The sequence below is a fragment of the Trifolium pratense genome, linkage group LG7, assembly GCF_020283565.1.
Source record: "Trifolium pratense cultivar HEN17-A07 linkage group LG7, ARS_RC_1.1, whole genome shotgun sequence".
Taxonomy (NCBI): domain Eukaryota; kingdom Viridiplantae; phylum Streptophyta; class Magnoliopsida; order Fabales; family Fabaceae; genus Trifolium; species Trifolium pratense.
In genome coordinates this window covers 42061858-42080355 of record NC_060065.1, presented here as the reverse complement: position 1 = coordinate 42080355, position 18498 = coordinate 42061858, and the positions used below count along the sequence as shown (strand labels likewise).

The 18498-nt window shown below is 32.1% G+C and overlaps 1 protein-coding gene across 1 annotated transcript; it reads left to right on the top strand.

The window, feature by feature from the left end:
* Positions 1 to 13793: 13793 nt before the first annotated feature.
* Positions 13794 to 18498, top strand: LOC123895004 (persulfide dioxygenase ETHE1 homolog, mitochondrial-like). The gene is made up of 9 exons (XM_045945174.1): positions 13794 to 14994; positions 15391 to 15519; positions 16421 to 16528; positions 17118 to 17252; positions 17427 to 17468; positions 17547 to 17606; positions 17677 to 17730; positions 18064 to 18088; positions 18236 to 18498. The coding sequence occupies exons 1-9, from the start codon at positions 14776 to 14778 to the stop codon at positions 18316 to 18318; spliced, it is 855 nt and encodes a 284-aa protein (XP_045801130.1). The 5' UTR covers positions 13794 to 14775; the 3' UTR covers positions 18319 to 18498.

The window sequence follows — 18498 nt, the reverse complement described above, 5'->3', positions numbered from 1 at the left end:
GAAACAGAGGAAGAAAAAAGAATATGGAATCAAAGAGAGGAAAGACAACTAATAAAAGGAAATATTATTTTAACTCATTGGTAATGGTTGTCGGTGGGTTGCCCAAAAAATGGTGTCAATATAACATTTCTCGTTTTTTTTCCCATCAATTTTTCCTTTCTCCAAAGCTTTTATAAATTCAGTCACAATCTCATCATTAGAACTCACCGGAAAAGGAAGAGGAACTTTAATTACTTTTCCACCGACATGAGTAACGTAAGCTTCCATATATTTCATAATCGCGCCATAAGCATAATAAACTACATCACCTTTGTAGATTTTTCCTTCACGGAAACACCAAGCAGTGTGTTGAAGAACGATAGCAGCAGCCGTGTTGGTGTTATCGACGATTGAAATTTCGTCGAGGTTTTAAGCGTTGACTAAATATTTGATAATTGAACGAGAATTGTTGATAATTGGTTTGAGGTAGTTGAAGTAGAAGTGGTCTTGTTGACTGAGGTATTTGAGCTCCATTGTTGTTGAGCGGAGATGATGGAAGAAGGAGATGAATCGAAGGCGTTGTTGTTGATGCGAGCAACAGTGGTGTCATGGTGGGAGAATTCAGATTAAATTTTGGAAGCGGTTATGAAAGATAAAGAAGAAGAGAGTTTGTTTTTTTGGGAGTGGGATGAGAGTCGTTGATGTATGTGATTGATCGGTGGTGATTGGTGTTGTTGGAGGCTTGTTTCACAGATTTTTTCAACGTAGATTAGTCATCATTAAATAACGTAAGTTATAGTAAAATATTGCATTGAAAGTTGAGTAAGTCAAATATTTTAGAATAAATTTTATTTCTTTTGAGTCATCTACTTTGAGACGAATAGAGTAATAATAATTAAAAGAAAAAGAATGTGAATTTTACTTAATTGTCCATAAAAAATATTGGTGACTAAATTGAGAGTCGTAAAAATAATACTCCTAATAATTAGAAAGTACATTTGTCCCATAAGTATAGCTCAAATGGTAACTAACAAGGACATTATTGGAGTGGTCGGGGTTTCGAATTCTGAATTTCCCATTTCTACACATTTAAATGTGTGAGATTCTAACCACTAAAGAAAGTATATTTGTAAAATATTGTAAAAGTTGAAATAGGTTAAATATTTTGTGATAAATTTTTCTTTTAGTTAGAGCATCTATTTTGCAACGGAGAGAATAGAATTTATAAAGTTTTTATTACAATAAATTTTAAGGTTTTTATTTTAATTTTTTGTCAAGCAATTTATAAGATTTTAACTAGCATTATTGATAAAAAAAAATTAGGATGCAGACTTGAAACTTGAAAGAAATGTTTAGAAATGAAGATAAGATGCACAATGAGAGAACCAAGCAAACAAAGTCGAAATGAAAAAAAAAAAAAAAAAAAAAAAAGGTTTTTACGCTCCGCAAAGTAAGCGAGTTTTGGTTTACCTTCTGAAAAAAACAAAAAAAAAATTGGATTACCTCCTGTAATGTGGAGATTCTCTGATTTACCCCCATGAAAAATGTTGACTTAATATTATGTCATTTTGCCCCATGTAATGTTAGCGAGTTTTGGTTTACCCACGACTAACATGCCACGTCATCATTTTGGTGAAACTTAGGTCAACATTTTCCATGAGAGTGATAAACCATAGAATCTTTATATTACATGGGATAATCCAAAAAAAATTGCAAGGAGGTAAACAAAAATTCGTCTACTTTTTTTTTTCGTGATAAAAACTCGCCTACTTTACAGGATAAAAACCTATTTTCCCAAAAAAAATTGGAACTGAGGCGTCAAATAAAAAGGTTGGTGCAAAGGCTTGGTGCTTAATTTAACAGGCACATAAATAATCTAATGGCTAGTAAATATGCAGCAGAGGTTGCAGTAGAAGATTTGGCTGTGGAGGATCCGCATCGCAAAAAAAGGTGTCAATATAATTTATTTAGTTTTTTTTTTTTTTTTTTTGGTAGTAATTTATTTAGTTTTTACCAAATAGTTTTGTGACTAGAAATTTTATCTTAAAAGTCGATTATCTGATATTTGAACTCCAACATCATATATATATATATATATAATGCGATATATTTATCAATTGAGTTAAACTCGCGGAACTAATATAACATTTAGACATTTTACTATTTAAAAATAGTGAACTGATCATATATTCATTTCTTTTTTTTAGGATACACCGACCAATTAGCCATATGGCTCTACCACGTGCCATTTGTAGATTATTGACATGTGCATGATTGTCAGCATTTCAATGCCTGAAATTAAGCGATCATCATCACCATGTTGTCGTAACATTTACTGTACTACATTTCTGTACTCGAATTATAAAATTATACTCCCTCCGATAGGTGGATTTTAGGGTGAGGGCTCAATTAAGTCTCTCACTGGTGTATCACTCTAAATAGCAAATTATAACCGTTGGATTAAATAAATTCACAGATTTGAGTATACAACACATTGCACTGAATCTTTTTTCCTTCTTTTATCTTCTCTGCTTATTCTTAGTTTCATCCCACTAGGCCACTACGACAACAACAATAACTCCCAGAGAGAAACATCAGGACGGTTCTAATTCTTCCATGGCAACACTAAAATATGTTCTCCAAAGAATTTAAGTATCACAACTGTTCATTCCCTTTTTGACCCATCACACGTCGTACCATGATACATTTGGACATTGAGAAAATGTATTTTAATTTCAAAATCAAACACATTTGGAAAAGTTTATTTGAGAAAACCACAATAACTATACAACTGGAAAATTCTAAGTTATTATAATAAATAGGAGTGAATTTTTTTTATCTCACAATAATAATATGAGTATTTCAAAAAACCTTGCAATGTAGTAGAGTACTTTTCCATTCTAGTACTTGAATGGTGATATGCTTTTGGGGCCTTGCAGATCGCCATGGAATTGAAACATGACATTAAATGCAAGATTACTTGGTTTCTAGGCGTTAGATGAACATGGTGAAAAGGCAGCGGTTTAAAATCTGAATATTTACATTATAAAAAAAAAATAAAAATTCTAAATATTTTGAGGAAGAATTTGTATCCAGTGTGCCAATGTAAAATGAAATAATGTAGGCTTCTTTAATCCAATGGTTAAGATGAGTGGTACATCGGTGAGAGACTTAATTGAGCCCTCACCCTAGAATTCACCCCTCCGATAACCCAAAAAATTAGGTTTATTGAAAAAATAATATATTTGGTATTTATTATTATCGACTAGATGTATTACTATTTGAATGAATCTAAAATTGATTTTTTTTTTCATTATAATAATGATTGGAGGGAGTAATTCACTTTAAAAAAATTGTATTAAATTATAAGTCGCATTATATTACCAATGAAAAATTTAATGTTATTTTTTTTTGTTATACTCCTAAACTACTCCCTCCGGTCCTTATTATAAGGAACAATTTGAATATTTTTTTTTTGTCCTTTATACAAGGAACACTCCTTAAATCTATGCTTTATTAAATAAGTCATTCCTTTTATACCCTTATTGAATTGAATTGTATACTCCAATATAACCTATTCCAATGCTTAACATTATTTACACACATATTTCCTATACAAAAAATATGGAGGCAAATTTTAGGAAACAAAGAGTCACATAAATGATAATGTAACATTGGAATTAATTAGCCTTGTATATAAGAGGAGTTACATTGGAATTAAGAATAGTGGTTTAGTATATTGATAATTACAAGAGACAACAATCAACTAAGACCAAGGTTATTTTTGGAATTAAACATAACATTTTAGAATTTTTAATAAAAAAAATAGGTCTTCTTGGTCTGTGTGTTTTTGTCAAACTGTTCCTTATAATAGGGACCGGAGGGAGTATTTATTAGTACTCTCTTTTCGTTTAATTATTCAATTTATTTTTCCTATAACATTAATGAAGAACAATTTTGTAAACTAGCTCATAATTTTTCTTTTAATACAACATTAATTACAGTTGTTAATTTGTATAATTTGATCAAATATATTGTGGAGGGAGTAATAAGTTAGGGGTCTTGCTAAACAGTGCCCTCGGGGCACTATTTAAGCATTCTATTTAAAGAAATAATTTACTCAAAAAGTGAAATATTTCAATTTTCGAGGCGTTGACTTCACACATTTCCATAAAATTTTAACAAAAATTTACTATTTAAGATGCTTAAAGAGTGCCCCGGGGACACTATTTAGCATTTTCCATAAGTTAGATTGTGAAAAATCAATGTTTTTTCTTCTTCTTATTGAATTCTGTTTGGTAAAAATAGCATGTACATGTACCGATAAGTTAGTTCATAACTTATAGTTAATGATCGGTAGTTGGTAAATTATAGTGTATGACTAATGATTGATAAGTTAGTTTTTTTTTTTAAAAAAAAAAATTGATAAGTTAGTTGTAGTGTTTGATTAATATTAGTGTTCAAAAAAAAAAAACTTGCTAATAAATTTTTAATGTGGAATACCAATGACAAACATCATTAATTATTGTGTGAATTTCATATACTTCCGTCATAAACCGCCTTAAATATTTATGTGGCTATTCAATATTTCATTTATAAGCTTCATTAAATACTTGCGCATTTTCCGTATACGTTCTCATAAGCCCCAATGTTTGTGCGAGTTTCTTATACTCATAAAAAATTGTTTGGATTATACCAATTGAAAGATATTAAATACACTCACTAAATTGTATTAAGTGTACTAAAAATGTCGCAAGTTACTTATAAAAATGACCAATTTTTTTTTACAAAGTGTTCCACATGAATTGTGTCAATATAGTAATTAGAAAGGAATTGTCGCACATAACTTGTACTATTGTACCTTGTGTACAGTGTACTATTGCGAGTTGCCTCTGTATGTGAATTTAAGAGGGAAAACTCTAGAGCATAAACATTTAAACTTTAGAGGATTAGCTTCCAGAGCATTAAAGACTCGACAAAATAAAGAGTAGCCTTCTAGAAATCCATAGACTTGATCTTCATTTTATGAGCTTCTAGAGGACGACAACTTGGTCTTGCATAGAGGCACGGGTGGAGCTGCACTTGGCAAGGCCATGGCCCGCCCCCAATTTTTCTTTTTTATGGGTGTCCTATTTAGCGATGGTTTTGACAGTAGGTAGTAGCGGTTTTAAACCCCCACTAAATATTCTGTGTATTTCACTCAAACAACTCACCCACTACTCCTCCGTTTGCGGGGGTATAAACCCCTTGTTTTCATACCCCGTTAACGTGTTTTGCTAATTTTTTACTATTCTTAATAATTGAAATATCCTTTTTAAATTACTTTTTTAAGCCTCCCCTCTAATATGTTCTATTATTTAATAACTAGTGGTCAGACTAACACATTCCGTGTCTGTTTGTGTGATCCACAATTTTTATTTTACTAATGTATATAAATAATAAACAGTGGTTTATTATAAATTTGATTTTCAATTAAAATAATTTGTGTATTTTTAGTTTCCTTCAAAATAAAAATTGTAATTTACGTGCATAGGTAAGTAACACATGTAGATATATATTTATTATCGATTATTGGTCGGTTTTTATTTAACTGACGATCGATTTTCGAATTATCGAAGTCAATTACTCTTGAGAACGTCAGGGTTAATACCAATATCTATACCCTATAAAAAATTTAAAAATAAAAAGAATTACACATAAAATAGAACAAATATTTTCCATAATCCACATATATATATATATATATATATATATATATATATATATATATATATATATATATATATATATATATATATATATATATATATATATATATATATATATATATATATATATATATATATATATATATATATATGATGAGTAATGAGTAAAAAAAATACATAATTGGCCTAAACACTATCATTAAAAGATACAAAGAACAAATATTTTCCATAATCCATACTTATAATCCAAACTTGAATTCATAACATTATGAGGTTGTGTATGAACTTTGACTTACCAAATTAAATGCTTTTCTCTTTTTCTCTTCATTGTGACTTTCATTTTTTTCCTTCTTCTTTTTTCGGTAACATGAAAGACATGTATATAACTTCTATTTGATGTGGTTACTATTTTATTTAGCCATTTTTTTAGTAAACCAACATTGTGATTATTACGTCTATTTTAGAACTTGTGTAAAAAAACAAAAGTTAAGAAAACGTAGTCACACAAGGGCGCTATGAAAACAATTACATCAAAAGTTAAGAAAACAAAAATTTAACATAATTCTTCGATGATTTCAATATTTATATTTCAAGCATGACTATAGAATATGCGAATACAACAATGAACACAACAATAAAAGCAATGTTAAATGAATGACATCTAAACAAAAAGAGGAAATAAACTTTGAATTAAAAAAAGAAGGCAAATAAAAAATATGATATAATAGCATTAAAATAACAAACTCTATGTCAAAACCTTTGTGACTAATGTGTGCATCTTTCAAAGTTGTCGTTTCTTGCATAGGAGAATTGAAAAAACGATATTAAAACCCAGAATAATTAACAAATTAGGAGAAAAATTGTAGTGGTTATTAATGTATCTAGGGATGTCAATGGGTATCCATGGGCGCGAATAGTATGATATTCGTGTCCACTCCATTAGATAAATATGATATTCGTATCCGCTCCATATTCGTGCGGGTATCCACTAAGCGGGTAATCCGCGGATATTAACAGATATCTATGGATGATAAATTTTTTAAAAAAATATCTTTTCTTTTAATTACCTAAAATTTCTTAAAAGAAGTAAAAAAAAATATTAACACATAATAATATTCATACATTTCACTTTCAATTTAACAACAATGTCACCACATTCATTTTTCTTCTTTTTACCAAGACTTAATATAATATCATATTTTTTTTTAAAAGAATAATATACATACATTTCTAACTAAAATAAATTTCATTACAAAGTTATGCGAAATATAAAAGCCTCTTTTATATTTAATAAATAAGGATATTTAAGTAGTTTTATTATTTCTTAGCGGGTATGGATATCTGCGGGCGTGGATATACCATTAAATCCGTATTCATATGCATTAAGTATCGGGTAATTAAAATATCCATTTATTTCATCCATGGATATCCATTAAGTTATCCGCCCTGTATCCATGGCGGATTTTATCCGCGGATATTTGCGGGTGCGGATATTTTTGCCATCACTAAATGTATGCATATCTTTGAAAGAAAGTATAAGATAACATTTCGGCACTGTTGTTCCTGCCCCCTCCCATTCTGAATTGATTTTTGTGTTTCATAAAATTGCTCTCCTTTCATGTGATACTTCATTGCATTTGTGCCTTTAATCACAAACTTTAAAGGTAGTACCCATTTCTAAGAAAAATGGAGTGAAACAATTAGTAATGAAAACATGTTGAATTTGGTCTTTATTGAAAAGTAGAGAAACCAAGTAAGAAGAAATTATGATTTTAACCCATTTGCAATGAAAAAATAAGGGTAAATAGTGTTATACCCCCCTGCAAAATAGGCGAGTTTTGCGTTACCCCCCCTGCAAAATATTTTTTTGAGATTACCCCCCTGCAATGTCAAGATTCTTTGCGTTACCCCCCTGGCTCAACAAGTGGGCATATGACATGGAAGAATCTTGACGTGGCATGACACATGGAAATTAATTTATTTTTTATTTATTTTTAATTGCCAACTCATTAATTAATGTGGGTTTTTAATTAAAAAAATGAAAAAAAAACTTAAAAGTTGTTATATTTTTATGAACTTACTTAAAAGAAAGTTTTTTTTTTTTTTTTTTTTTACTAAAAGTTGTTATTATATATATATATAAAAAATTCTTATATTCTTATATATATATATAATAACTAATAATAGAGTAACAAAAAAAAAACGAAGATGAAAAAAAAACTAATAATAATAATAGTAACCAAAAAACTAATAATAATAATAATAATAATAATAATAATAATAATAATAATAATAACTAATAATAATAGAGTAACCAAAAAAAAAAACTGCAATCACATAGTAACGCAAGAACAATCGCTTTGCCCTAACCCCCAAATTGAAAACGAAGAACAATCGCTGCATATGAACGGAACGAAAAAAAAAAGTTTCTTTAAATAAAAAAATTTCTTTAAAAAAAAAAGTTTCTTTAAAAAAAAGTTTTTTTTTTAAAAAAAAGTTTCTTTAAAAAAAAAAAGATTTCTTTAAAAAAAAAGTTTTTTTCATTTTTTTTAATTAAAAAATAAATAATTACTGAGTTGGCAATTAAAAATAAATAAAAAATAAATTAATTTCCACGTGTCATGCCACGTCAAGATTCGTCCATGTCATAAGGTCACTTGTTGAGCCAGGGGGGTAACGCAAGGAATCTTGACATTGCAGGGGGGTAATCTAAAAAAAATATTTTGCAGGGGGGGTAACGCAAAACTCGCCTATTTTGCAGGGGGGTATGACACTATTTACCCAAAAAATAAATAAGAATGCCAAATTCGGATATGAAAAAGTAAATTGGAATAATAAAAAGAACGTCAACTCCTTGTAGTTATAACATGCCTTTGTAACAAATTAAAAATAAAGCATAGAACCGTAACCTTAATTTGTTTGTAACTTTGTATATAGAAACACTGTATTTTTCCACCTTCTCCCTCTCTTTAAATGAAGTCTGCATGAGAACATTAATTTGTGAAACAATCAAAGTACACATCAAATTACACAAAAGAAAGAAAGCACACACTTAGAAAAGGCTAAAACATGACAAAAATTAATCAATCATAATAAAATCTGAATTGAATAAAAAGATTAACACAAAAAACCCATGATTTTGAAGGCCAAGTTGAGTTGAGATGTAGAGGAGAGAAGAAATTAGAATTTACCCGATTGTGTTGTTTCACAGTGAGCGCAATAACCCTTCTCTCCCCTTTGTGATTGTTTGAGTGGTTACCTTTTTTTTTTTTGTAGAATGTTGTTATTTTTTTCTTTTTAAGAGGGAAATCATCCGGAAGATCAATAGTCACTACAAGAAAATAGCCATTTATTGGCGGCCAAAAGCCCTCAGGAAGAGGCAAAAACCGCCAAAAAGTGAGGATTTAGTGGCGGCCTACTGGCGGCCACGTTACGTTAGTAAATAAGGCGTCGGTAATGTTCTTGGCGGCCAAAGCCATCGCAAACCAGCCTGACGAAATATACTGGCGGCCCAGACCACCACAAGCCAGCAACGGTCAATTCAAGGACCAAAACCATTACTGGCGGCCTCGACCGCCGCAAATTGATAGTGTCAGAACTACTGGCGGCCTGGACCGCCACTACAAATTCCCAGGTTTGACCAGTTAGAGACGGTCTAAGCCGCCACTAATGCTTATTCGATTTTTTTAAAAAAAAAAACGTTTTTAATTAATTATTTTGTTGTTTTAAAATATTAATTGCTTTTGGTTCAAAAAAAATAAATATAAAAAAAAAACTAGGATCTACTATAATTCTTTCAAAAACTATATTTAAATCTTCAATAAAATTATGGTGTCACCATAATCTTGTTAAACTCACGTTGTTCCAAATATATACACTAAAAGCTTGTGCACTTTTTTTTTTTTGAATAATACTTGATAAATAGTATCTAAATTTTAAGTAAAATTGTTTTTTTTTCTTAAAATAAAATAAAATAGAATTACATTAAAAAAAATTACCTTCAAATTAAAATTTCTAAAAGAAATCTTGCTCAATACAAAAATTATGTAGAGTGAAATGATAAAGAGTTAGAGAATTTTTAGAGAGATGTTGGAGAAATTTTAGATAGAGAATGGATTGTGGGAATGAGAGTTGTGAAGTGAATGAAAATATATATAGATGGGGAAGCCAACGTCGAAAGTTGTGTCTTGGAGCTTATTGGCGGTCAAAGCCGCCACAAAGTCCAAGGACGACAGCAACAGCTATTTTTTTTTTAAATTCTCAACACATTTGCGGCGGCCAAGGCCGACAGTAACTGCTGGGCAGTTTCCAAAGCGCGAACGGCTTTTTTTTTTTTGAATTATGGCCAAGTTTCTGGCAGCCTGGACCGACGCTACTAGAAAAGCAACTTTTTGGCGGCCAGGACCGCCAGTAATCGTTTCGTTCCTTCAGTTTACTGGCAGCCTGGACCGCCACTACTAGAAAAGCAACTTTTTGGCGCCCAGGACCGCCAGTAATCGTTTCGTTCAGTTTACTGGCGGCCTGAACCGCCACTACTAGAAAAGCAACTTTTTGGCGGCCAGGACCGCCGGTAAGTTTGACGATAATCATTTAAATAATAGTTTTTTAGTTTGTGGCGGTTTTGTATACTTATTGGGGGCTTAGGCCGCCAGAAACGTATAGAGGGCCTAAACCCCCAGTAATTTTCGTCGGTAAATAGTTGTTTTCTTGTAGTGAGTTCTAGACGATGCTCTGCTTATTCTTATTCCGTCAAGAATAAGCAGAGGATAAAAAGTAAAAACTACCAGATTATCAAGAATGCTTTCATGAAACAAACATTAGAGGATAAAGTTGTTCTCTTATATCTTATTATGGTCAAAATTAAAATGAAATATTATTGCTCTTCAAACTACTTTATTTCAAAAAAAAATAAATAAAGCAAAATTAAAGGTACGTAATTGTTCTTCAAACAAGATTAAGAGAGAAAAGACTCCACTAAAATTAGTTGATTAAACTTCTTCAAAAAAAATTAGTTGATTAAACTATTTTGCAGAATTTAATTATTGACAAAGTTGATAAATTATTTTCTGTTTTTTTTTTATTAAAAAATTGATAAGTACTTGACACTAGTAACATACTTCCTCCCCAATGAAATATATAACAAATAAAAAAACTATTAAAAAGAATTAAAAATGAAATGTATTTCTATTATAAAAAAATAAAATGTATTTGTTGTTTAATATTTCAAACCGGACGGAGTGAAGCGAACCTTTATTTATATCGGACAGTGAAGATTAATAATTCTGAAAATTGATAAAAATTATATTATGAATCGGACGTTTGTGATCACCCGCCGAAGGAAATCCATTTTCAAATTTAAAAGATCAATTTCATACTTTAAGATTCTCATAACCCCAATATTTATAAACATTAAACTTAAATATTCTACATGTATTTGGCCTATATATATTTTAATTAAAAAATCCATGTCTTATTTTTTATAATCAAATAGCCTAATGACTACTAGTCCGTTTGATCTGCAAAATGTACGTAGTTGACAAAATAATATATGACAGTATAAGATAGAACACCACATGACAAACGTTTGATGTATTGCATAAATTTTGTGATGTACAATGTTTGGTGGACAAAATGTTTTAGACAACACATGCAAAAGACAATTTTTCTTTTGTTGAACAAGCCAAAATGAGATATATTATATATAAACAGAATCAAGTGATCCCCTTAGCACAAGGTGTACTGAGAAAGATTATGGAAGATTACAATAGAGTCAAAGAAAGAAATCCATAAAAGCAAATTATACAAGGCTCAAACTAGGGGTGTACATAGATTGAGCAAATCTGGTCAACCCGGTCAAACTCACCTAATCCAAAAAAGTGGGTTGTGTCGGGCAATTGAGTGGATATGAATTTCAAAAGTGAAAAACCCATTAAAAAATTCGGGTTCTGGGTAAAACCGAACCCAACCCAAAAAACCCATTGACCCACCGGTGTATGTTTGTTTGAAATATCTTATATAAAATACTAAATTTTTTGTCATTTAATCGTTAAATATTTTTATAGTGAAAATAAGTTATACTACTTTTTAAGAAAATAAAAAGATTGAATAATTTTATAAACAAATATGATAATTCATTGCACTATTTTTAATAGTGAAATAAAGTTACGATATTTTTCAAGAAAATACAATGGGCGAGTTATTTAACTTATTTTTATGGAAAAATATGATGATTCTTCATTCAGATATTTAATATTAAAAAAATAGAAAAAATAATTTGGGTAACCCACGACCCAACCCAATCCAACCCGAAAATTAGTGGATTTACCCTACCCGGCCCAATGTTGTAACGGGTGGTTATTTTACTTGACCCAATCCAGAATACCCTATGTGGTTCGGGTTTTGGTTTTGGCCAAACCCAATCCAAACCGGCCCACGTACACCCCTAGCTCAAACAAAGCAATGAAATAGACAACCAGCTATGGTAGTTTAAATTTAAAGCTAAAGTGCTACCCGTCACCTTCAACCACCTATAGGAGAAATTTTTGATCTTGTCCAACATATGATGTAAATAGTTTGTTGAGCCTCTGAAAAATCTATGATTTCTTTCGTTCCACATAACCTAAACGCAAACAAGCCAAATGAGTTGCATAAAAGAACAGCGCACTCGGAGACCACCCACTAAATGTGTAAATTGGACAAAATGATTAGATAAAGTATGGGAATCCACTGATGAAAAGTCAACCGAAGAACGAACTAGTGACCAAATAGAACCAAAAGTGTTGCAAGAGAGGAATAAGTGTTGAGCCGATTCGACCACTCCGCATTCAGACACACAATATTGATCTTTTGATGATAAGATGCCCCGAGTAACCAAGTTTGCTTTTGTGGGTAATCTGTCAGGCAAGAGTCGCCACGCGAAGATGAAAACCTTCAAGGGAACCTGAGTGTGCCAGATGAGACCTTCCGCAGCATCCATAGTAATCAACTCATGTGAAGTCAAGAGCTGATATGCACCACGAATAAAGTAGACTTTATCAGGGTCAGGCTGGCACTGCCACCTATATGAAGACTGATCTTGCAAGGAGAGATTAAGAAGTAAAGTATGGCATTTCCCCAACATCTCCTCCTCCCAAACCCTCAACTACCTCCTCCACACCCACCCCTAATGAATACATCTCAGCCATCGACCGCGATTTGGTCTCCGCCAAGTCAAACAGGCGACCAAACCGCTCACACAAAAGAGTCCCATCCACCTAGGGATCGGTCCAGAAAAAAGTGTCTGACCCGTGCCCCACATTTTTTCGAAATATGCTCTCGAACCACCTACCCCCGAACCCTTCTCCACCGTCCCTAATTCGCCCTATCTCCCATCATCACGAGGACCCTCTCCACCCTCCAACTCTCAAGCTACCTCTCTCCACCCTGTAGCGAGCTACCATCACTCTAAACAACAAACCCTCTTCATACACTAGCATCCTCTGACTACCATTTGTCTAAAAGAGCCAAGTTAAACTCCCTCAACTGCCTAAAGTCAGACCTCCATACTCCTTATATAAACAAAGGATTTCCTAAAGTCCTCGCTCTCTCACCCCCCACCCCACCCCCCCCTTCCAAAAAAATAAATTAAAAGAGATTGAATAGAAGAGATAGTATACGAGGGATCTTTGAAGAAGGAAAGATCATAGACAGAGAGGTAAGATAGATTTAAGCAGATCAAACGACCACCAAAAGAAAGGAAACGACTCTTCCACCCAAATAATCTATTCTTTAAACGAGTCAGCACCGATTTCCAGAGGACAAAAAATTGTCGAGTTTTTATCGTACTTCTTGACCCACAATTTGTCCCGTACTAGAAAAAGAAAACCCACATCTCAACGTTTAGCAATATCAAATTTTATATTGAATATTGGACACCAAGATGAAACCACTAACGATTAGAATTTTGACATTGATTTCTATGTCTTGTCTCTCCCCATTCCTGTACAATGGCAAGAGTTATGGTATGCTCCATTTAGCATCTATCCATTTAATCCATTCCAACCGTTGGATACGTAACATGTGGCAAAAAAACAATTAAAGGGATAGGATTAAAATAGAATATGAAAAATAATCTTTGTGATATGGGTACAACAACATCACCTCCTTCCTCTCATGGCCTCACCGCCCTATTTTTCTCTCCTCCGCTGCCAGTTTTGGGTGGTGCTATCATTATTTCTCCGACGCCGTTTCTTAGCAAAACGCAGTTTCCTTCAAATCTCTCTTCGCTCTTTCTTCCAACTCTCGCTTCCTTCTCTCTCCTTGACGCCCTCTCCCTCTTCAACGACGCCAATAGACTCATCGATCAAAACGAAAACTTCTCTCAGTTCGCCAATATCACTTCAACACTATAAGCAGTCCAATTTCGTTGAACCCATATCACAAAGATTTGATTTTAATTCATTATAAGCAGTCTGATATCACTTCTCTCGGTTCATTCATTCGTTGATTTGATTTTAATTTTTGTTTTTTTTTTTTATTTGAATTTGAAGTGATGAATTGTAATTGTGGATATTTTCAGTGCGTTTGTTCAGGAATTTCGTAATTGTGAAACTGCGTGGAATTTTGAAGCTTTGTTTGTCATTGTTTATGAGATTAGGGTTCTTGCTGAAAGGTATATTTTTCTCTACCGGTGTTAAAAGATGGCTCCAACTTCAAAGTGAAAGTGGTAATAGCACCACCCAAAACCGGCAGCGGTGGGGAGAGAAATAGGGCGGTGAGGCCATGAGAGGAAGGAGATGATGTTGTTGTACCCATATATCACAAAGATTGTTTTTCATATTCTCTTCTAATCTTATCCCTTCGATTGTTTTTTGCCGCATGTCACGTATCCAACGGTTGGAATGGATTAAATGGAGCATACCTGAACTCCAATGGCAACAATGTTGTCTATATCCTTTTGATGGAAACCATCGACTCCTTAACTCAATTTTTCATTATTATATTCATCATCCAACAACAACATCATAGTCATTCCTCTATTTTATCTCCTATTTCTCTTCTCAATCTCTAATACTATATACTATTTATATTCCATACTTCAACTACAATAATGCTCAAATTTCAATTCATCAAATTCTCCTCTTTTTTTCCTTCAAAACCCTCATTTTTTCCTCTTTCAATTTCCACTACAATTAAGCTCAAATCACAAATGGCTTCTTACTCTTCTTATTCTTCTTCCAAACTCTTGTTTCGTCAGCTTTTTGAAAAGGAATCATCTACTTACACTTACCTTCTTGCTGATGCTTCACATGCTGAAAAACCAGCACTTGTAAGTTGAAAAGAAAAATCCAATTTTGATGTGTGTTTGATTATTTATGGGAAATTTTTATGTGGGTTTATTGAATTTGATGATGGGTTTCTTCTGTTTTTGTGATTGATGATTTTGACTTTTTTGTGAAAAAATAAGTAATTTTGAGTGTGTTTTTGATTATTTCTGGGAATTTTTTTAAGTCGGTTGGACTCATTTATTGAATTTGATGATGGGTTTCTTCTGTTTATGAGATTGATGATTTTGACTTTTTTGTGAAAAAAAAGTAATTTTGAAGTGTGTTTCATTGTTTCTGAGAATTTTTTATGTGGGTTGGAATCATTTATTGAATTGGATTATGGGTTTCTTTTGTTTTGGTGATTGATGATATATATTTTTTTTTTATGAAAAATTCAGTTGATTGACCCTGTTGATAGGACAGTAGATAGAGACTTATCACTTATTCAAGAATTGGGTTTGAAGCTTGTGTATGCTTTGAATACACATGTACATGCTGATCATGTTACTGGGACTGGCCTCATCAAGGTATGTAGTCGTATGCATCTGCTGATAAGTTTTGTGATAAACTTTCATCTGAAGTGAAATTGAGCAAGAAATTGTGTTTCCAACTTAATTTGGGTCTGTTTGGATTGACTTATTGGATCTGATCTACTAATATAAACACCTTGTGAGACTGTTTGGGAGAGATTATATAAACAGCTTATGACATGTCTGTATGCTGTGTTTTAGCCTATTTCCAAGATCTCTAGGATAGCTTATGAAAACAATTTATAGCTTATAAAAGTGACTTTGAGTGAATTGATTGGTAAAATTGATTTTGACTGGAATTGAGTTGAAGCTAAAGTGATTTATGTTTGGTTGCATTCATGTAAATGTGAGTTGAACACAAAATTTGAATGTAAAAATGTATTCTAGAATCAAAAGCTACAATTTCTAGCTTCAATTATAATCAATTCGGGAGGTAGAAAGTGAGCAAGATATGGTGCTTCCAATTTAATTTAGGGTCTGTTTGGATCGACTTATTCGATCTGATATAATAACATAAACACTTGTGATACAGTTTGGGCAAGATATATATAAACAGCTTATGACATGTCCGGAAGCTGTTTTCAATCTATTTCCAAGCTCTCTAGGATAGCTTATGATATCCATTTGACATTTTGATTCATTATATCTTTTGGTATAGAAATATGTTGTACATAAGCACTTATATGATAAACACTTTTGTTATAAGCTCTTATTTATGCTGTATATCCAACCAGTGTCTAATCAGAATTAAAATTCTATCTTAGCCGGTTAAATTATTCAAGGGTGATGTATGCTTACCCTAGTCACTTCATTCTAGAGTGTCTATTCCAATATTTGTAATTACTTTCCCGTGGTAGTAACCTAGTTTGGTTTTGTTTTTTTCACTTACTATATATAGAGCAAAGTTCCTGATGTAAAGTCTGTTATTTCAAAAGCAAGTGGTGCAACGGCAGATATTTATGTAGAGCAGGGTGATAAAATCCGTTTCGGCAATCTTTATATAGAGGTTAGTCTGCAGCTACATGCCTAGATTGATTTTGCTTCTTTTTTTTGTAAGACTAATACTATACTAATGACTTGTAAATGTCAAAGACGTGTTATTTTGTGTAAGGGAATGATTGGGATCTATATATGCTGCTTCCTGGCTCGGCCGTCCATTTCTTAATTTTGTTTGATAAGTTTGAACATGTCTACAAAACTCTAAAGTTAGGACGACTCTGATAAAATATTATTAGATGCGGTTTCTAGTATTGTTACAATTTGGAACATCATTTAAGATAAGAGATCTGATTAGTCAAGTCGATGGATAGATCATAGACATGTCCTTAATTTCAGACTAATCTTAAACTACAAAGGCGATGGTGTTGAAAGCTAGCTCGTTATGGCGGTAAATTGTGTGTAAAGAAATGAAATTGGCCAAAGAATCAAGGATGACTTAACCTTGTTCGTATTATTATAAATTTTCGATGAAATGGGGAATTTTTGTTTTAAATGGATCTTATTTTCTCTTGTGATGGATGTGGATTGCAAATGTTAATGGTTTATTGTATTATATATTTTTAATGTATATTATTGTATTTTATTTATCATTGTAGGTTCGTGCAACTCCCGGCCACACCTTAGGTTGCCTTACCTATGTTACAGGAGATGGACCTGATCAACCTCAACCTAGAATGGCATTCACCGGGGATACCCTATTAATACGCGGATGTGGAAGGACTGACTTTCAGGTATATAATGTTTAGCTTATCCTTCTCAAAGGGTTTACAAAGGATACATTACTGTTACGTTACTTTTATTGAATGATGATGATGATATAAGGCTGAGTTTTACTCTCTGGTTATTTTTGTGATTTCATTGCGGAGTTTTTTTTTTGGTATTTAATTCACATTATTAATATGCAGGGTGGTAGTTCAGAGAATCTTTACAAATCGGTCCATTCACAGGTATGAACTTACACTTGTTGTGTATTATGAAATTTCTGGTTTATGAAATTTGAATATTAATATCTTTTCTGGAAACAGATATTTACGTTGCCGAAAGATACATTACTCTATCCAGCTCATGACTACAAAGGATTCTCTGTAAGAAAACTTTTATGCTTTTTATTTGAATTTTTTTGTAGTGGTGCTTATACATATACTGTTATTTTAGGTAAGTACTGTCGGAGAGGAGATACAGTATAATCCGCGCCTAACAAAAGATGAGGTAACATTTGATTACATCCATAATTTGAGTTCAATCCACCCAATTAAAGTTTTGACTATATATTTTGAGAATGATTCTTTTAGTTTAGAGTAATCTTGATTTAAAACAAGTGTTGTTAAATAACAGCTATAGCGCATCAAAATTTAAACAAATCATTATTGTTCCGCAATATGCTGTCTAGTACAATGTGCTGTCAAATAATGGCTATAACGGCGCTATACCACCGGAGCATAACGGAATTTGAACAAACCTGTATTTTCTGTGATCTGAACAATTGACAACACTGAAATTAGCCAATAAAAAATGTTTAACATGCTGATCCCTCTTTTGCAGGAAACTTTCAAGAACATCATGGGAAGTAAGTGCTAGCTATATTTCACGAAACCTTGTCAAATTTATATTATTTTAACTTGAATTATCAAAATCAATCTTTTAGCTCATTTATTTTTGCAATCAAATTATTGCAAAGACAAACTATTGATGGCTCATTTAATTTGTGAAACAGATCTTAACTTGTCATATCCAAAAATGATCGACGTAGCTGTTCCGACAAATATGGTTTGTGGAATCCAATCCAAAACAGGCTGAGCTTTTAACGGTCTTGTCTGACAGTCACATGGCGATGTTATTCAACACGAAGGCATTGCTAGTAAAGGAAAATAAATAATGCTAATTGTTCTTTGTGTTGAAAAGGAAAAGGAAAATGAAGATTGTAAACAAATAAATTGATGATTATTGAACTCAATATTATTATGCTGCGTTCTATTC